Source organism: Aulostomus chinensis, chromosome 19 (genome assembly GCF_037954235.1).
Source record: "Aulostomus chinensis isolate RoL2024-O1b breed Wild chromosome 19, RoL_Achi_v1.0, whole genome shotgun sequence".
In the NCBI taxonomy this organism is placed as follows: Eukaryota; Metazoa; Chordata; class Actinopteri; order Syngnathiformes; family Aulostomidae; genus Aulostomus; species Aulostomus chinensis.
Window position 1 is genome coordinate 3,309,559 of NC_141338.1, and position 21,285 is coordinate 3,330,843.

The window sequence follows — 21,285 nt, forward strand, 5'->3', positions numbered from 1 at the left end:
TGCAGATGGACATTTGACCATCAAAATATTTTCAACTCACTCCTGAGTCCCAGTGGACGCGTGTGCCAAATGTGAAGAAGGGATGGGTTATTAAGGACAACCCCGAAGCGCAGCGCCCCCAGCTGAGGTTCGAGCACATTGGCAGCACATTTCAGTTAAAATCCCCTGAAATCCTGATGTAAAAGCTAGGATACCGCAAGAGGGGAACGACTAAATCTCAGTTGGGTTTTTGAGGGCTCTCAGGACGGTGCACCTTACAAAGCTGTTCTAATACATCACCCTCCAGGACGGCAGGCCGCCCCCTAGTGGCCAGGCTCGCACTGTTTCAAACTGTAGTACCTCCAAACCTGCCTCACCGCGTTCAGAGTGACGTAAACGACATAAAATATCATCGTACCTGATGACGCGGCTCTCTATCACCACTGTGGAATCATCAGCCTTTCTTTATGGGCCCACATAGCTTATAAATTACCCCCCCCCCCCCCATTCCCAGCTGACAGCCTGGCGCCTGCACTTGGACGACCAGTCTTGTCAACAAACGTCATCACAACATAATACTTTAGTTTTGACGCTGTTTGCGCAAGCCCCCCCCCCCCTCCAATTCCTCACGCTGTTTTTTTTTTAACCTTTTCTTCTTCGGTTCCAGGTAAATGTCCTTCAAAACAACGCCGCAGACTAAAAAGTTACGACTGAGGGCGAAGACGTTCGTTTTTCACGTCATCTCTACTATTTCAAATACTCATCCCATGCTGCCGTTATTAGTGATTTATTGGCTGCTGCTTGTGTCACTATTCTTAGCATTAATTAACCTAATTAATCTTCTTCTTCTTCTTCCTCTTCCTTTTTTTGGTGTATTTTTCCACTGGAAGCGTGAAGCTCCTACCTGTCGGGGTCCATTAGGAAAAGTTCCCTCCTCTGTTGACAGTCCGCTCATGTCTGACAACCACCGCGTTTAAAACCTCCAAAAATGGAATTAAAACATGGCGAATACGCGGCAGACAGCGGGCCTCCGCGCGTCTGTTGGCAGTGGAAAGTATCTGCCGGCCGCCCCGCAGGTACCCGGTGGTTGGTTGTTGGCTGCGGGCCTATGAACTTTGCAGTCCTCCTTCATGCGGTGTCCGTGAGGCCCTAGTGTCCTCGCAGCGCAGCCGCAACCAACGCCGAGGTGACCACGCACCTGAAGTACCCACGTCAGAACTGCAGTGGAATTCAAAAATCCAAATCTTGACCGCTGGATGATTTCTCCTTTTTGTCAAAGCTTGTGGTTTTTTTGGTTTTCTTTCTTCCACCTCAGAGGAAGATCCTGCACACAAAGAAATCGTGTGATTTCCTCAGGAAATCACTTTTAAAATCAGTCCCTTTTGATTCTTGCTTACTTGCGGTGGTGGCTGATGCGGATGCTGAAACACTCCAGTGACCCCTGTCAATCACTGGGATCCTCCTGACAGAGGGGGCAGAGAGACCAGGGCCGGACTACGAATAAAAGTGGGATGCGGGGCTTTTTGTCTGAGTTGCCCCCCCCCCCCCCTGAACATAATCACCACCCCACCAACTCGTTTGACTTTTTTTCCTGACTTGACTTGAACTTTTGGATACATACCCGGTACTACTTTACCTGCCTCAGCCCCCGAAGCCTTCACTTCCTCCTCTACGAGTTCAGCTAGTTCAGGATCAGGGTCTTGGTTTATCCAGACTTAATCCTCCTCATTCTCCCTCTCACAAAGCCAGCGCGATCGCCAGAGGCCGTCTTTCAGGTTACAACGGGGCCTTTTTAGGTGCTGCGTCAGATCACTGCGCCTGGTCAGGAAAGTAGTGCCAGCAATGTACCCGACGCTAAAATAACGTCTTTTCACTGTGAAATTCAAACATTCCTAGTTCTATTAATGCAGGCAAAGACTTGTTTCGGATAAAGGTGCGTTTGACGACTTTTGACGGCTAGCGTGCCCCAATGTTAGCCTTCACTGCGGCTAAGCTAACTAGCAGTCAGCTGTCTGGCGGGTTTCTGGCGCTCGGTGGTAGAGAGGAGCAGAGCTCTCCCTGCTTGTCTGACAGACATTAAGTGCATTTCCCAAAATATCGACATTTTCTTTAAAAAGTAGACATGTGTTCATGCTATCTGTTGATCCTCCTCAGGTAGGATGACGCTAGAGGGCATAATTGCATAATTAAAAGTTTTATAGGCGTGAAATTAAAAGTTTAGGGGCTTTCATACAAGATAAGACAGTAAGAATAGTCTGCTGTCGATATGACACGTGTCAGATGAGGACACAGTGTGGGTTTGTGGGGGGAAAGTACAAATGTCACAATGCTTGAGTGGTATCCATGGACACGAAGTACACAAATCATGTTTTGCGCGTACTATAATTAAAGGATAGGAAAGAACCTTCTCGGTAATTTTGATTGTACTTTGGATAAAAGCTTCAATTTGTACAACAGCGATCTGAACTTTCATTCGAGGCGACAGTTGTTATGTAACTCGTGATGTTTTGAGTAGTTTTTCTGCAGTGCATCAGTTGGACTTGCAGCGGCGTCGAGTTGTTGAGGTTAACCGACAGCGAGGCCTGGTCGAGGGATTCCGCTCTCAGAACCGAGGGGATGATTCCTGTAAATACCCCCCCCCCCCCCCCCCCACACACACACACACACACACACACACAAACACACGCATGAGAAGCTGCTTTCCAAACTTGGGAACATTCAGTGTTTTTCTGCGAAGGTGAGAATCCCGACTCACGAGTGACAGACTCTTATAAGACGTCTGTCTGCGGCGCGTCATGATCTATCAGGCGTGGATGTCACTGAACCAACCGCCCACAAGAGATGAGGATAAAAGACGGTGATTGTTATTATTTGTTTAAGTCACCGTCAACACAGCAAGTTCATGCCCCACACTCCCCAGCCTGTGAGCTGTTCTGCTCTAGATAGCTAATCAGCGTGCTTCCCTCAGGGGGCAGAGTGAACGACACCGTGACATCATAAAGAGTGACATGCAACTTTTCTCTCTCTCTCTTTTCTTTTTTTTTTTGGAGCCACATTGAAATATTCCTCCGCCCTCATCAGACATACCCGTGTACGGCGGCCCGGAGGACTCAGAAAACTTAAATCAAAGGAAGAGAGCCTTTTATCAGTTTGAGAAGACACGGGCAGCGTTTGGAGAAGTCAGTCACTTCCTTTAGTGTTGCTCCAACCTCCTTAAATCAAGCGTCCTGAAGGTGCAGGACGCGGGTTTTATTGACACCGGATGTGAGAGGACAACGACACGGAATGTTGTTCTCGACCTCTCGGTGTTTCACAAGTACGGCATTTCAAACTAGACAGGGCCGTCTGAACTATTTGAGTCCTGCAGCATCAACATTTGCTGCTGACTTGAGGGGGGAAGCATCATGAGGAGGACGAAAAGGGTCACTGACTGAGAGTAGGTGAGTGGACGCCCCCTTGTGGTCACTGGGTGAGATACAGGAAGTCTGTTTCGAGAGAACCACTCCGACAGGTTTAGTTGATTATTTCAAGGTTTGTTTGATGTTTTGTGTGTGTGTGTGTGTGTGTGTGTGTGTGTGTGTGTGTGTGTGTGTGTGTGAGAATTTCATCTTTTGACAGAAAAGAAATAAGATGTCGTTTGTGAAAAAAGCATAAATGATACGGTTTAATCTCCAGGTTTAAACTGGAGGAAATAAAAAAACAAAAAAATAAACAGTGCCCCATTAGCCTAATGAGAGCCTCAGGCTGAATGCAGTTGGGTCATGTGACCCATCCTGTCAGGCCCAGCTAGCAGTATTTGTTTTCCTACCCGTCACTTCTCTGATACTCTCACCCATCCTCTTCATCCTCATGCAGTTTTTAGGTTAACTAAAACTTCATCGTGGCGCTGAGACTAAATATGTCTCTTCCGCTTTTGCGAGCTGCAGATTGTTGTTCAGTTTTCTGACTAAAACCCGTAGCCAGTCACGTTTTAGTCTGTTGGATGATTGTTAGTTTAGTCGACAGATGGATCGGACCGGTGAGGCCTGACTGGTGCTTAGAGGCGGTACTGAGACCTGGTTCTGGTTCTGAGGGTCAGTTATCAAGGTAACTAAATTACGTTTCAGTCAGGATCGGCGGCGGAAGATGAACACTTTTTTTTTTTTTTTACTTAATTACAAGTGGAAATACCCAGATAAAACAGTATTCTGGTGAAAGTCTCCTTTAAAATACTAATTGTTTGATATTGATGTTTCCTAAGTGCCGAAAGTACAAGTACACATTATATGGCATATTTGTGTTTTCTGCTGCTTGAGAGTTCAATCCTCGAACCACTGACCTGTAAAGATCATGCTAGTCCTACCTGGTTTTACCGTGTTTTCTATGCAAAAGCTTTTTCTTTTTTTCCAAAGTAAGTGATGGACAACGACTGGTATAGGACAGAGACACGATGGCGATGAAGTGACAGTGAGCTGATACAGTGAAGGAGGAGAAGGGGTGGAGGCGGTTAGACCGACAGCATGCAGAGGAAGCAGGAGAGCAGACCGACTGAAACCACCTCAATTAGGCACCTTGAATGACGTCTGCTGACGGAGAGCATGGAAGAAGATCAGGGGATTCCCAAACCCGGAGCTAAGAGGGTGTCCAGCTGAAGTCGGCCGGCTGGGAACTTCTCATCGTCAGCTGACCATCAGGCGATGTCGCAGAGATGCAGCTAAGCTTGACTTAAGCAGAGCTGGTCAATGATTTTTCCTACGCAATCCGGAGCGCCTCATGCTGTATGAATGTACTGTAAAAGAAACTAATAATGAAACATGTGTGCAGGTTCCTCGGCCGGCCAGCAGAGGGCGTGAGAAGCACAGCAGCGTCGCAGCCAGCTTTGCTTTTCAGGGAGTCTGTAGTTCAGGCTGCTCAGGGGTTGAGTGGAAAAAGGTGCGATGCATCATTGTAGTGCAACAGTTGTTTCAATGCTGAGCATCAAATGCGGTCTTTTTCGTCTTTATGATCCATGAATATAGAACAGGTGGAGGTTCCTCCAGCAGGAGACATGAAAGCTAAAGATGCTGAATTCACTCTCATCCTGTTTACCAGCTTTACGCCTCTTCTGCTCATTTTGCAAGAATGTGTAGCTTACCCTGTTATGACATAAGCCGGCCTTTGTTTCCCCAAATCTGAATTATGCATGGCTGAACTGAATCCGTCTTACACACATTCACACACACACACACACACACACACACACACACACACACACACACACACACACACACACACACACACACACCTTCTGTTTCATCACATTTCCCAAAGTCTTTACCCTAAAATGTACTTGATAGGAATTGCTTTTTTTTTGGCCTTACGATGCACAAACAGATGATGTACGTGCCCTACACTCACACCACAAACTGCTTATGTTAGAATTTGCATGTGTATTTTATCCTAAAAGCAGTTTTTTGGGGTTTTTTGTTTTTTTGTTTGGAACATTGCCCCTAATAAGGGGTTGAAGTAATTTCTCACATGACTTGTGGTGGCGGTGTTTGGGGTCCCGCAGTTTAAAGATGGTATGAAGCCGATATTTCAGTTGACAGTAATTCACATCTTGGCGATGATGAAGGAACACGCCGACTGTTTGGTCTTGTGTGTCGCCGCCACAGCAGGACAAACAAATAGATTCTCTGCTCTCCTCCACGCTGCGACCCACAATCTAGTTGACGACCTTCGACTAAGGTACGCTAACACTTCCCATCCACCACCATGCACTGTGCTAAGCTAACTACGAGTCAGTTGGTCTCTGTGGGTCTCAGCTCCCTGACGCAGAGGAGGAGACGATGGAGACGGTTCCCTCTTGTCTCAGCTCTCAAACGCCTCTGGAAAATTGAATTTGGTTTTCATTTTGTCTCGTTTTACTGTCTGCTGCGGCGCTTGATGTATGACATGTGCCCAAGAGTTGGAGATGAAAGATCATTTCTCTCACACCCTGAACAAAGAACCCATCACCTGCACAACAGCTGGATGTCGAGATTGCTATTGCCGGCAGCTTCGGCACGTCCAGCACGACCGGGATGACTGACGGCCAACAGCAAAACTCAGCAACGATACCATCAAACCTGGACGTTTCTGCTGCCTTTATGCGAGCCTGAGCATCAAACCCGTACCGACGGGGAGGCGTGACGTTTCACGGCATGATAAGAAATGCAATTTTGAAAATATGAAAACACCTGAATGATTGGAACTTTTACACAGGAAGGAAGTTTTCACTCGCATGTAATTTCAGCTGAAATTGAGGGCTGTTGATCAGTGTCAGCGGGAGCAGATAGGCGGCAAGCTCACAGTCGAGTCACAGCATCACAGTCACAGCGTTTGGCTCGCCAGCCTGCCAGGCGCCATGTGCAGCATTCATATCGGCGTGTGCGGAGCGGTTTCCTATCTGTAACTGTTTTAATCCTGAACGCATTTTTTGGACATGAAACAGTTTGGAAAGATTCAGAAAGAATTCAGAGTCACTGTTCTTGTGGAAGATGTTTTTTTTTGGGGGGGGGGCCTTTTAATTATTTTTTCATTAATTTTTTAGGTTTATTCGGAATCTTAGACACTGCGATGGCTTCCTGTCCCAGTGACCTTGACCTTTGACCGCCAAAATCTTTTCGGTTCACTCTCCAGCACTGTGTGGGTGTGTGTGCGAAATTTTAAGAGCTTCCTTCAAGTTCTTCCTGGGGTGAGGTGACAGTGACACTGACTGCTTACCACCATCTTTTCAGTTCATCCACGAGTCCCAGTGGACGTATGTGACTATGAAGAAATGACAGTGCTGAGATGTTCCATAGTTGTGAGGTCACACAGTGTTTTTGACCTTGAGCCTTTTAACATAAACAACCTTTTTTGGGGGGGTTAATTCACTGAGTCTCAGTGAATGTTTGTGCCAAATTTGAAAGAAATTCTGTCCAGACGTTCCTCAGATATCCCGCTACTGTGAGGTGGCGGTGACCTTGACCTTTGCTTTGAAGGAATTCTCTCTAATGATGATCTAAGGCGACCTTGGCGTTTGACCAACCGTGACATTTCAGCTCGTCCTCAAGCCCCAGAGGACGTTTGTGCAAAATCTGATAAAAGTTCCTCAAGTTGTTCCTTTGATGCTGTGTTGAAGGGGGCGGTTGGGCGCATTTGTACGGAAAATCCGTAAAATAGCACCCCGGCCTTCAGCTGTGGCTGGCGTGAAGGAATGGAGGGTGGGGGATGGCGGACGGAGGGTGGAGGATACGTCAAACAGAGAACGTTAGTGAAATGTCAGTAGCTAAAAGCTGCAGGCGTCTCTCTGACCTTTTATTATCAGAGGCCAGTCAGGGTCACTTACAGGTCATAGTGCAAGTCTGAGATGGGAAGGGCCACAATTTTCTTTGAAAAAAAAAAAAAAGTTTAAAAAGATGTGTCTATATTTGAGCAAATATTCAAAGGTGCCTAATTGAGAATACATAAGGGGCACTTTGTCCAAAGAGCTGCGACTCATTGAGAATCAACTTGTTTCTCCTGCAGAGCCAGAGGCATATCGGAGGAACCCCATTTGCTAAAGTGAGCGTTAATTATGCCGGAGTCCTCTCATCCGCAAGATGATGTACATAACTTCCAGAGAGGACACGATGGGTAGCATGTGATTTGATGGAGCCTAACGAAGCATCATCACCAGCACTTAATGGCCTCCGCGATTCCACCCGAGCTCTCAGCGCTAAATGAAAAGCTACAGGATCCCTCGAGTGGCCTGCATCTCTGCTTATCAGCGCAAATTCGCCCAGCAAGCCGCATCAAACAGACAGGGAGTCGTTCTAATGGCTGCTCAGAACGTTCTCCCGTCCGTCAAAGTCAAGAGCTCAGATTGTTGCATTTGGTGAAAGGTTCGGCAGTGATTTATTGCTCCTATTTGAGTAACAAAGAGCATGTATGTGCTATAATGGAAAACCATTTGTCCTTGTGAGCAATTAGGTCTCCACCGAACGCATCCCGCTTTTTTTCTATGCAGGACCGATTTCTCCTCTAACCTGCAGAGTGGTTCTTCCGACCTCCGGTGTTCAGCGCGATGAGAACAAATTCATATCCAGTCACCAGTGGCTGACGCGGCCAGCGAAGGTATGAGGATTTACCTTGGCTGAGTTTCAGAACCTGCGAGGCGTCCACCAGAAACACGTACAATGATCCGAAACGACGAACGCTGTTGAACATGGAACAGTATTCATGGCTAGAAACGGAATGTGAGTAAAGATGATGAAAAACCTGTATCAGGTGTTTTATAGGGTCACGGTTTTATTTGAAAATCATTCTATTTTTTTGCTGACATTTATTCTTCGAATTTATTTTGCTTTGTCAGTTTTAAAAACACTTTTGCAATGCGTTTTTTTTTAACTGAAATTTTAACAGCCTGTTTTGTCCTTTTCACGAAGAAGGTTAAATTCCTCTTTGCAGGTGGAGGTTGTTGGAGGAATTATAAATTCAGGTTGTCCACTTTCATCCCTCTTGTTCACACGTTTTCTCTGGAACTCCCTCTAAACTGGTCCCGGTGGACACTGGGACCAGTGGATGAACTGGAAAGATTTTGTTGGTCAATGGGCAAAGTCACCGTGACCTCACATCTGTCCCATTCGTGTTCACGTGAATTCTCAGGAACATCTTTAGGGGATTTTTTTTTTCTTCATATCCTACAAACATCTGCTGGGACTCAAGGATGAGAAAGAAAAGAAAATGTTGGTGGTCAAAGGTCAAGGTCGCTGCGGCAGGCACCCAGCGTGGAGTCGTTCTGTCCAGGACTACTCAAAGATTTTCTGCTGAGAACAAGAACCAAAGGAAACTCAGCGTCCTGACACCAACTGGGACTCCTAGCTTGATTGATGTTCTGGTTTTTTTGTTTTTCTTGTTAGTTTTACATCTTGAGCTCTTTTGCCGGAGTGGCTGCGACTCAGCTTGAGACGTCATGCTGACAGGGGAGCAGCACTGTCACGGCGAGGCTTCGGCAACTTCTCCTCCATTCGTTTACACCGTGAACTAAAAATGCAGTGATGAAGAAGACAGAAGACTTTGGCAGCAGGCGACTGACCCCTCCAGCTACTGTAGTTTGATTTGAGGGATCAGGGCAAAATTTAACAACTTACCCAATCAGGAAAGGGTTCTACCTGCCCCTGGCAATCAGGCAAAACTGTTGTCCAGCCCTGCTCTGGAGCCTCGGGAGGCTGCAATCCTTCCTCGGAAGACTGGGCCCTGGGGGACGGGCCACACCTGGACTCCAGTCGGCTTTACGTCAGATCAGCTGACGATTAAGAATGCGACACGGATTCTGATCCCAGCTACGAAACAGGAGCTCTCATGAAGTGAAGTTGAAGATACAGCCAGATCTCCAGAGGCGTTTCTCAACCAAAAGCTTGACTTCTCAGTCTTGACTAAGCAGTTATTATCCCCATGGCAACAACGAACTACAGTAGAACGCCCCAGCTGATTCAGATCAGCTGATTAAGCTGCGGCGTTTACCAGCCACCTCGCTGCCACGCCCGATGGAATTTCTGTCATAACTCCTGTTATTACTTACACTTTATTTAATGATGTATAATTCTGTGTGATGAGATGGAATCGGTGACGGGACCCTCAACTCACTGCTGCCGCTTTCCTTTGCAGACGCGGACTGAGATGTTGTTCTTCAAGACGTTCTTGGAGGACACCAGCCGGGCCGTGGCGGATGTCAACATTTCTAAAGAGTCCTCCTCTTGTTTACTTTTGTATCTTGAATAAACCTCTTCCAAAAGAATAAGCCCTCTCTTCATGTGGCGGAGGTTTCACTGGAGTCCTGTCACCTCCCAGAGATGAGCCAGACGACGGCGCTGAAGGCTCCAGGGTTTATCGGGATGGCGTCACATGCGGCAGGCGTGAAAACTGCTTAGCGAATGTACTCCGGGTGTGAAGGGAATGCTGTCTAAATCCCAGCAGGATCTCTCATGAGTTACACGTTACTATTGTGTGAATAGAAATTTCCCAGCATGCAGTTTTTACTATCTGATAAACCGATAGATTGATGAACAATAAAATAAGATTATAGTGCAGGGAAGATCTGGCAAGGTACCGGCGGGGCGACGCGGCGTCTGATCCTGCAACATCGCGACCAAACCCTCGATCCTGAGGGTTTATGTTTGATGAAGCCGCACAAACACGACTGGCACGACCTTGAAACTGACAAAAGTAAAACCTTGAATTCGTTTCACCTGAGCCTTTTGTCCTCTGCATCATTTCACCCTGTAAGATTCAGAGTGCTGCCTCCGCTTGACGGCAGGCAGTCGCATTCAGTCGTACACTGTGCATTTCGACATTGACCTTTGACCCCCTTTAAATGAAAGGCCCCACTTAGTGGACGCTTTTGTCCTTTAATCTAAACACAAATGAGGTGAAGCATTAAAAAGAAGAAGAAGAAGAAGAAGAAGCTTCGTCATCTGCAGAACCGTTCTGTGACCGATGAGGTTCAGAGTGGTTCCCTGCAACTCTCTTGGACTTCTGATAAAACAATTTATTAAAGGGAAATGTTCATTTGAAGTAACCGGACTACATCTTTTTTTGGCACAAAATTAGTAAATACAGGAAGTAGAGCCGTGTCACATTGATTCTAATATCAATCCCAAATTTCCACACATGGAAATAAACGGAAGTAAAGTCCCAACTATCCTAATTAACTACAACAACAGCCTCCCTCCAGGAAGCCTGTAGTTTTCCTGGTAGTTTTTCCTATGGAGGCTGAGAATCCTCGTCTTTATTTTAAAATGCCGTTATCTTGAGGCCACAAGTTAACTGCTGCGTTACCTCGAGATAACACAGCTCTGTTTTCTTGTGATAACGGAATGATTCACTTATCCGGTTCCACTGAGAAAAGCCCTGTTATAAAAGTAAGGAGAAGCGCCGCCAAAGGTAAATAAAAGCCTTTTTTTCCAGGTTGTCTTGGAGCGTGTTTCTTCATGTCCGGAGGGAGAGAGCCGTGGAGCCTGGTTGCACCCAGCATCTGCATGCATAGCCGGAACTCCTGACGCTGTGCAGTGACATTAAGATGAGCTGACATCATGGATCAGTTCAGAATCAGCAGGGCTGAGACCGTCTGGAGGAACTTTGATGGATGTGGTGGTGGTGATGGTGTGCGTGCGTGCGTGCGCGTGTGTGTGCGTGCGCGTGTGTGTGGATCAGCTGCTTCCCTCCTCCTCCTCCTGTCCTTCCTCGCTCTCGTCACAAACACGCAATCAGCGGGGGGGGGGGATGAAGGGGGGTGGGGGTCCGCTGTGGTGGGTGATGGTGATGATGATGATGATAGCGACCCTGTCAGCTTGTCATCACTGAACTTGGTCCTATAAAAGCCGGGCTGGTGGCCGCAGAGCAGCTCAGATCTCCTCCGCTGCGCTGCGCCGTGCAGACAGAGATGCGCATCATGGAGCGCACTTTCCGGGAGCAGCTCTTCTTCCTGCTGATGTGTCTGTCGGTCCTCAAGGGAGACTCCAGATACATCGAGGTAAGTCCACCGCCGCGTCGTCGCTCTCTGACTCAGTGATTAGAACTCAAAACTCAGTTTCTTTCTTTCTCTCTTCTTCTCCCCCCCCCCCCCGTTTTTCCACGCACGCTTTTGTTTCCCCGCAGAATAACGAGATCTTAAAAGATGAGTTATATTCCTTTTTTAACTCGGAGTTGAAGAGGGAGACACCCGAGGAGTTCATGTACCGGCGACCTTTACGTGAGTCAAACCTTCCAGCTTGGAAGGTCGCTCAACAGCACAACATTTACATTTCTGCAAGTGATTGAGCTGATAGCTGATAATTACTGATGTTGAAATTAAACATATAGTATAAATTATATATATATATATTATATATACACTGTATGTTTGTGTGTTCATTTTTATGTAAGTAATAACGATTTACAAAAAACAATCACTGTGAATTTGTCACATTTTCATTAATTTTCCAAAACTGCTGTAAAAGCCAGTTGATGTTGAGCTCATGGCTTCCTGAGCAAACCGGCCAGTAGAAGTGTCGGCACCCCAGGGCGACACCGATACATGAGCCGATAACCCAACCACTCCTTAACAAGGAAAAATTAGAAGAGGAAAAAGAATGACATGAGGAAAATTGTGACGATCAGACACAGACAGGTTTAAAACAAGACGTGTTCCCTGCATGCGTCCGTGATGATCCACATCCAGGGTGTCTGGACATGGTTGCGGTGGAGGGTCGCTTCACCTTCACCGCCGAGCGTCCTCAGCTCAGCTGTGCAGCTTTCTTCACGGCCGAGCCCAACGAGGTCATCAGTGTGGAATATGACAACGTCGACATCGACTGCGAGGGAGGAGACTTCATCACGGTAAACACGCCCAAAAGTCTTCTGTCTTAGACCGAAACGCGCCCCCCCCCCCCCCCCCCCCCCCGGTTACAGACTCACACACTTTGTCTCCTGTTGAACACCTGATCTGAAGATGTTCAGGACTTGTGACATCACACCTGTTTTGGAAGCTGATCCTGGTTGAGAAATGAGCAGCCACGAGTTCGAAGTCTCCCGAGAAGAATTTGTGTTTCATTTCCAGTCCAGAAAACATCTCCCGAAGCTTCTCGTCAGACAGAATGCTTTGTAACAGGCGAAAATGAACCACTGACATAAAACGTGAGTTTTAAATTCCAGCCTTGTAAACTCACTGAGACGCTGCTCGTGGAGCGACGCGGTCTTGTATTGAGAGGCGTGAGGTTTTCTTTAACGACATATCTGACAAAAAAACAACAACCACTTGGCAAAACGTCAGTTTCCTTCCAACTTCAGCTGATTTGTGCTTGATAAAAGTCTCGGCGAGCACTTGTGCTACAACAGTGAGCGTGGACTTTATGGAGAGGCAGCAGTTCCACGTGAGGAACGCCTTTTGTCCGTGAGGTCTGGAGGCTTTCACGGGGGAGGAAAACACGTCTTAATGATATTCATGTGGTAATTACAGCTGGATTTCTGCACAAACCACATCAGAAGCTCGTAATGGTAATGCGACATGACATGAGAGGTGTGTGTGTGTGTGTGTGTGTGTGTGTGTGTGTGTGTGTGTGTGTGTGTGTGTGCGTGCGTGTAAGTGTGTGCGTGCCGGGGGTGTCAGGATGTCGCGCTCTCAAAGTGCAAATTTAAGCCATCTTTATCCTCTCCCGTTGCGTCTCAGCAGCTGGAGTCGAGGTCAACTTGGAATACAGAGACTGGATGGGTCGGAATGTTCAGTTGATTTGAAAAATACACCAAATGATGCAAATGTCACCACAAAGGACATAAAAAAACCCAACAAGACAGTAAAAAATTCTTCGGTCTCTTTTGCTCTGAGACAGACTCGCCCAGGTTCCTTGGGTGATTCTTAGTGTACTCAGAAGTAACTGGTGCTGACACGTGGCTTTGCTTTCTCACCCAAAACTCCAGGGTCAGTTTATTTGCTCGACAAAAACGAGAGAAAAAAAAAGAAAAAAAAAAGAGGCAGAAACACTTCCTCGTTAGAGAAACGTCTTATTCAACACATGACACTTGCACATCCTCCTCACGCTAAGATTCCCCCCAGGGCCTGAATGAGACACGAATTCTGTGACCCAGACTCGGCTCTCTAAGAGTGTTTTCTCGTCCCGTGAAGGTGTTTGACGGCTGGGTGATGAAGGGAGAGAAGTTCCCCAGCTCCCAAGATCACCCGCTGGCCCTGTACGAGCGCTACGTGGACTACTGCGACTCCGGGTCCCTGAGGAGGACCGTCCGTTCCTCTCAGAACGTGGCCATGGTCTTCTTCCGGATCCACAACGCTGGAAGCAGCTTCACCCTGACAGTCAGGAAGCTCGTCAACCCTTTCCGTAAGTAAGGAGTCTAAACAGGGGTTCCGTGTGCGTGGATGAGGGGGTCGGACTCACGAGTCGACGAGTGTGTGAAGCAGCAGCCTGGCTGTCCGACAGCCTGACATCACGGCGCTCGACCTTACGGTTACTGACCTTATAATGACCTCCTTCTCTCCTAACCTCATCAGATTTTCACAAATATTCTCAACTTCCCAAAATGAACAGAGTAAATAACAAAGATGCATTAATTAAGTAGCAGTACTGATAGGAGAGGAGCAGCAGGGTGCTTCCATGGAGAATTGAAAGATACGACACCATGGAACTTCCCTCTCCCTCACAGTGCAGTAAACAAATGATTCAAATCTCTCCAAAATGTCTGAATATGAAGGAATAAAAGAAGCACCGTTGTTTTTAATTCAAGCAGCCGCAGCATAACAGATGCTGACAGTAGTTCACATTCTGACCTTTGACCTTAGAATTGCGTGTGTACGTCCCAAAAACCGCTAAGCCGCGTTTGTCGCCTGCCCGCAGCCTGTAACGTCATCTCCCAGGCGCCGGAGGGCAGTTACACAATGGTGAACCCGCAGCAGCACAGAAACTGCAGCTTCTCCATCATCTACCCGGTAGAGATCGACATTTCCGAGTTCAGCCTGGGACACCACGACTACAACAACTTCCCCAAGGTGAGCACACATCCAGACGCTGCTCTGACCTTAGGTAAGGCCTCGACACGCAGCCTCAATACATCTCCCAGCCACGCCTACGGTCAATTTAGAGTCTGGATTAACCTGGTCCCTCTTGATGTCTTTGGACTGTGGGGGAAGCTGGAGTACCAGAGAGAACCCAGCAGGAACAGGGAGAACATGGAGACTCACCCAGAAAGACCCCGTGCTGCAGCCGGGGCTCCAACCCAGAACCTTCTAGCTGGGGGGCCACGGTGAGGACCACTGCTCCACCGTAGTCTCAGTGAAGCGGAGATGAATTTGGGAGAATCAGAAATCGCTCCAGACATTCCAAAGTTACATCGGGAGCATGAGTGTCACAAAGACTCTCAACAACACTCCCTTCTTTTTCTACCTGACTGTAGCACTGACAACCGACCCATTAACCCAAACGCTTGACCTACAGAAGCCATTCCATGTGTTTTGACGTACATGTTAGCATCGGTCTTGGAATAACACTTATTTATTTGTTTGTTTAAAAGCCATTTTGGCTTCTGCGTGTTTGCTGCCATGGTTATTGTGACCGCTCGGTTGCTTGTGTAGGTGTTGAACAGCCTTTAGCTGCTCTGGCGAGATACAGATTTCCTTGAGCAGTTGGAGGAAACCCAGGAAAAACGGCTAAAACCAGAGTCCACGCGCTGCAGGTTTCCATCCTGGGGGGGTCTGATGCGCGTTTTGCTTTTCATTGGAAACAGCACAGTGTGCAAAAACTCCATGTCCTGCTTTCTGCCGCTATTCTAGACAGAGTAAACGCGCTGCGCGGTAGATAGAGACTCGAATACACGCTGCGAATCTTCTACTCACGTGACTGATCAGCTGTTTCCGCCGCCGTCGTTTTCCCGGTTGTTCCCAAACTTTCCTCCGTCCAGAAGCAGCGGCTCGTCCAACACCCGCTGCCCTCACATAATAACTCCAACTTGTCCAGCTGCCCCATCACGGTAGTGGCGTGAAGCCGCACGCCGCTGCTGGTTCACGGCTGTAGACCGAAACAGCGGGCGGCATGTTCTACTTCCGGGTTTTCTTCTTTTACGCATCCGCTCTTCGTCATCTATCAGCACACTATGACACCTCAGGCATTTTTTTTTAATGTGTTTCAGCAAAACATTTTAATTATTTTTTTAGAGGTGATCATCAGGTTTGATCAAGATCAACTTCCTTCCTGTTTGTCTTGAGCAAACCCAGCTGTTAAATCACACACAGGACAAGCGTTCAAGAAGAGCGGTGAAATTAAGAAAAAGGAGCCGAAACACAAAGGGCGAGGTGCAGTGACGTCCCGGCGAGGGCCTGCAGGTGCATGAGTAGCCATGAATTTGAAACGTCGGGTGGTAAATGAACTCAAAACTGGTTGCCAGATTTTTATTTATTTATTTAAAAAAAAAATAGACATCTTTCCCTTGAAATGTGTAAAACCTAGCATGGACTCCCGCAGAGGTCCGCGCCCGGATGTGCAGAGTCAGGAGATTTCGTTCAGCTGCTGGGAGGGAACGGCATCGACACGTCCAAGCTGCTGCCCATCTCCGACCTCTGCGTGTCCTTCACGGGGCCCAGTGAGTCCTCGCCCACATCCACCTTCACCCTCATTAAACCCCCCTGTTGAACTGACGTTTCTCCCCCTCCTTCACCCCCGCAGCCCACATGAAGGTCGGCTGTGACAACACGGTGGTGAGGATGGTCTCCAGCGGGAGGTTTGTGAGCCGAGTCTCCTTCAGCTACAGGCTGCTGGACAGCCAGGATCTCCAGACGCTCAAACTCAACAACGTGGAAGACTTTTGTTTCAACAACTGATCCTGTCGAGGGTCAGAAACGGGACAAATAAATCAGAAGGCTGCAAACATTTTTAAAAATTATTTTATAAGAAAAAAAAAAGGAACGGAAAAAAAAAAAACCCTGACTTGACCAGTCCCTCTGAGAGGCAAAATGTCTTCAATCCAAAGACATAGAATTCATTGAAAAATAAGATGTACATAAAGCTTCTGCAATATTATGACATCCAAAGTCCAACAATCACTCGATTCAGTTTGTTTTTTCCTGTCTTGGTTGGTTCAGTCCTTGTTTTTACTGTATGAGTTCACGGTCAACATTCTTGAAAAGGAATGGTGCTAATAGGAATGTTTTCTCCGGTTTCTTCCTGTCTTTCTTTCTTTATTTTTGCTGAATGATGTCACGGTGTCACCCCTGCCACAAACGGTGTGACACGAGGGGCAAAGTGTTCGTTACAATAAGAATGAATAGTTCATCGCCGTTATGCATTTGAATTTGTATTAAAAAAACATTTTGTAATAAAATTATACTGCATGACAAAGCACTCAACAGGCTTGATTCTTATTTCAGCGATGCAAAAGCGTTTTTCCTGGTTTTTTGTTTTGTTTTGCTTTTTTAAAATTGATGGTCTAAAGGTGCAAGAACTGACTGGAGGTTTGCTGGCTCTGTCCCCGTGATGGGCAGCTTGAATCTGGGTGGGACTCCACTCACTGTGGGGTCCCTGAACAAGACCACCCGGTGGAACTGCTGACCAGACAGATGTTGGACTTGGCCTCAGCTTCTCCAGTTCCAAACGAATGTCAGGTGGACATTAAAGTTCTCACGTTCAAGTCGTTTGTCTTATGAAAAACTTAAAAAAAAAAAATGCCCATCAACCCTCAAAATACCAATGAAAACAGGCCAAGATGCCATTTGGTGTGCGCCCTGGATGGAGGTTAATATGTGTCCAAGTCTCACAATGACACAGTTACCAATGACAGCAAAGCTTCTTCTTGCAAATGACAATAAAATTAAATTGATCTCATTCTTTAAACATGTAGTTTAGTGCACCTAGTACACGTCCTAACCGGCCGGCGTGAGCCGACACGTCAGTGCGACCAACGGACTTCCACTCCCGTTTCACTGCAGCCTCACGCGTTCGAATGGAATGACTGCGACTCTTTCTGTCTGTTCTGTTCACTCCTCCATTAAATTACTTCCGATCCATTAGCTTCAGCGGAGGGGCACATATGGGAGGTGTTTGCTGCTCCACCTCACCAGACATCGCTCTTTCAGTTTGTTCTCAGTGCACCAAAATAGAGGCCTGACCGCCAGCGCTTCAACTGGAAATGCCCTCTGCGATATGGTTGACGGTTTGACAAATGAGCAGCTGTTTGTCTCATGTCTCCATCTCTTCTATCAGTCGCAAGGGAAACATTCAGAATGGTAGCAGGCATCATGGCTGTCAATGCATATTTTGTGTTTTGGAGACTACGACATATTTTGCACACATTTGTTTCGGCCTTGTGTTTCTTTTTCCAGTTGCTGTGAAAGTTTATGTTCATGGACGTTTTTCAATCATTTCTGTGTTAGCCTCCGCGGCCACAGTTGGCCGATAATAACACAAGGGTTTTTAGCTATTTGGATAGATAACATATGAATCTGCTTCATGAATCCAAGCCTTGTGTTTATTTTTCTCCTACGAGTGAATGCTAATTAGCTGAGCTAACACAAAACTTTCTGAATGATCACTAAAATCAAATCAGTGATCAAAACGTATCCCCAGTAAATGATGGAGAGTCTCACTGCAGAACAAGACACCAGAAGGCACCTGTTGACTAAGAAATAACAAGTTAGGTCAATAGTTTTACTGTTTATCAGCTTCCCTATGTTTCATTGCTAAGCTAAGCTAACAGTAAGCGCATGGCTTCACATTCAGCAGTTCCCAGAGTGACATCACGCTTCGTAATCGAGCTCAGCAAGACGCATTCAACAGCACATCCTCGTCTTGTGTTCATTTCCGGCGTCTCTGACATGTTTAGAAGACAAATGCAGGATTTGTGTTGACAACACGGCGCCGGCGCCACGCAGGAGGGCAGACGACGGGATGCCGTCGCTGTCTTTGAGGACCGTCCCTGGAGTCCCGCCGTCGCTCACGCAGGAGGCAGCAGGCTGTATGTCAGCAGGAGAGCGGAGCGACCCAATGACGCGAGAGGTGATTGAAGGTCTGCAGGTGCATTATCATCGATGGACACCTGCAGCCTCAGTCCGTCATAAATGGCCGGTGTGTGTGTGTGTGTGTGTGTGTGTGTGTGTGTGTGTGTGTGTGTGTGTGTGTGTGCGCGCGTGTGTGTGTGCCCAGTTATTGTAGATAAGGGCCTCCAGTGGTCTTGCACTAATTAAAATATTACAGAGGCAGAAATGTTTCATATCTCTCTTTTATCCCATTCAAATATTCTGGATGGTTTTCCTTTTCATATCGAGACACTTTTTTTTTTTTTTTTACATGAGCATCAATCACATCACGTCCTTTTGACATTTTTACCGGACCTACTTTTTGCCTCTGCAGCCTGTGTTTGTTTCTACGGTGTTGATTAAATATCTCTTACGTTCCTTGAGGTTTTATTCCTTCACTGGTATGCAGGAGGAGTGGCTGAATGATGGCATGGATGAGCTGCAGGCCTACATAGATTCTTCTTTTAAGAGGTAAGGGCGGGTGTTTTAAGTATATTTTCACCTTAAAAAGTCTTGAATTTTTCCCCAAAAAATTTCTCAAATTAAACTTAAAACTGCGTACACCGGCACGACTCCCTGATTCAAACAAGAAGCGAGTCAGCAAACATTTAGCAGTTTCGGCTGAACTGACCTTTGGGACTTCTCAGTGTCACCAGCCAAAAGAAGCTTTTTTATATTCAGGCAGCCTCCATGTCTCCCATCTGTGCTCACTGATGAGGTTAATGAATGAGCCCGACGACGCCTCCCTCCATGAGCCCCACCATCTACGTCGCCTACAGGGTTGGATACCAGCTACAGTAACTACATCAGCCGGCAGTTGTGCGGTCGCGCTCTTGCTCTGGGACTCTGGGCGTGTTTCAGTCTGGCGGGTTGATTGCGATGACGTCGATGAAGCTTCGATCGAGGGAATCAAACCTGACATTTAAACCTGGCCTTTTAGAGAAAGAACATCATCAATAACGCGTCGGTTTCTCAGCGGGAGCCTGAAATGGATTCAGACACTCAATAACTGAGCAGAACGCACTTTGAACACAATTTGTTGCTGTATTGGCCTCATTTGGGATCCTCGTCGTGCCGAACCGGCCTTAGATTTTCCAGTGGAAATTGAACCGTCTGAATAAACTTTTTTTTTTAAAATTTTATTCGCTGGCAACATATTTAGTGGTGTATTTGAACACATGAAATGAATGTGTGGTTCTCAGTGAAACCCTGCAGGGAGGAGGAGAACATTGGAACCCTTCGGCCCAGACTTCTATTTGGTGAAATACTTCCAATTTGTGTCTTTGGCATTTAAGATTTCCTCAATTTGAAATTGCATTTCGGTCATAATGGTGTTGTTAATGAGGCGTTTTAGTACCGCATCGGAGAGGTGAAATACAAGTACCAAACGCAGTACAGGGGACAGTCACAAAACCCTCAACCCACCGAGGTACACACACACAACCACGTTAAGTTCTTTAGAGACTTGCAGTTGTGTCATTATGTTCTGCGTGACTTGTTTTTACTTCATGTTACGGTCCTTTCTACCTTTTCATCAGCTGAAGCTGTGAGCAAGCAGTAAGAAAGTGCAGAGACACACACACACACACACACACACACACACACAACTTATGAGGAGTTGTGACACAAACGGTGACGTACAAAGTGACGAAACGGGCGAGTGGGCAGCAGGAGATAAGCGCTCGGGGCGGATTTGAGAGACATTGGTCTCAGCGGGTCGCAGCTCCATTTGGACGAGTGACATGAGGGAAGACAAACTGTCCCGTAAACCTGAAAAAACAAACACACTCGGGGACCAAACACAAACACAAACACACACGCGCGATGCACATGTTTGTTACAATACAATGAATGCTGTCAGTCACCTCACACTCATGCCGGTCCTGGGAATCGAACCCGCGACTCTCTAGCTGTGTGTTTCTGCACACCAGTTCAGTGTAACCTCTCTCCTGTTCCTAGTGGTGGAATGTTTGTCTGCTCAAGTAGATACAGCGCTGAAGTACCTGTGCTCTACCTGAGTACCTGAACAGTAGTAGTCTTTGTACTTTTACTTCACTGCATTCAGAAGGCAGCGTTGTACTTTACTGTACTTGCTAGTTACTGTGAAGAAAAAGACTGGCGAGGCAAAGCCTGATGAAGATGAAGTACTTTCACATCTGAAGGCTGACAACTTCGAGAGCAGCACACGTGACCTTAGTGTGACCTTTCGAACTCACTGGAGTACACATGCACAAAGTAGAGCGTGTACTTAAACTCAAGTTCAGTAAAATTCCTTATTCAGACTTTTACTACTTAATTTAAGTATTTCTACTTTTACTCAAGTAAAGGGAGCGTGTACTTCATCCTCTGTAGTTGGGAGGCAGGTCGCTGACTCTTTTCAAACTTGGCACAATTTTCAGAGGTCAAAGGTCGCTGATAGGCTCTCAGCCGTCATGCAGTGTTGTAAATCCTTCTCTTGATTATGCATCTTTACAACACAATAGCAAACATCATTTGATGTTATTTAATAAATACAAATATTCATTTCTGTCCGACTTTTGAGTTTTATTTCCACCTGACGAGTGACAACAGCTCCGCCCCCCTCCTCCCTCCGGCTTCGTCTTTAGCATTTTTATTTATTTTTTTAATGACCAGTAATTTTCTCTCATGATTACCGGAAGGCATGAGCAACACCGAGACCGTCAGAGGGCGGGGGGTGACTCAAACTTCACCGCAGTTAAGAAACCAGGAAACGTGGACCCGGCGGGCAGTCGGGAGGAATCAAAACGTCCACATTAAAAGGATTATCAAATGAT

The 21,285-nt window shown here is 46.8% G+C and overlaps 2 protein-coding genes across 4 annotated transcripts in view; one reads left to right on the plus strand and one right to left on the minus strand.

Annotated features, from left to right (window-relative positions):
• The window catches only part of pde8b (phosphodiesterase 8B), a 41,280-nt gene extending 40,193 nt beyond the window's left edge, over window positions 1-1,087 (minus strand). Inside the window, exon 1 of one of the 2 annotated variants that reach the window (XM_086188544.1) lies at window positions 884-1,087. Coding sequence is in view for 1 of the 2 variants with exons in the window: in XM_086188546.1 (XP_086044672.1) it covers window positions 884-934 (51 nt within the window). In the remaining variant the exon portion in view is untranslated. The remainder of the gene's footprint in view (window positions 1-883) is intronic. The other variant, XM_086188546.1, reaches the window with a different exon arrangement.
• Window positions 1,088-11,320: 10,233 nt separating this feature from the next.
• Window positions 11,321-16,787, plus strand: crhbp (corticotropin releasing hormone binding protein). 2 transcript variants are annotated; one of them, XM_086186803.1, is made up of 7 exons: window positions 11,321-11,473; window positions 11,599-11,692; window positions 12,161-12,318; window positions 13,601-13,811; window positions 14,325-14,476; window positions 15,930-16,062; window positions 16,146-16,787. In XM_086186803.1, exons 1-7 carry the CDS (start codon window positions 11,384-11,386, stop codon window positions 16,298-16,300), a joined length of 993 nt encoding a protein of 330 aa, XP_086042929.1. In that variant the 5' UTR covers window positions 11,321-11,383; the 3' UTR covers window positions 16,301-16,787. The 2 variants fall into 2 exon arrangements, with proteins under 2 accessions (XP_086042929.1, XP_086042930.1); XM_086186804.1 differs by having other exon boundaries at window positions 15,945-16,062; window positions 16,146-16,785.
• The last annotated feature ends 4,498 nt before the right edge of the window (window positions 16,788-21,285 follow it).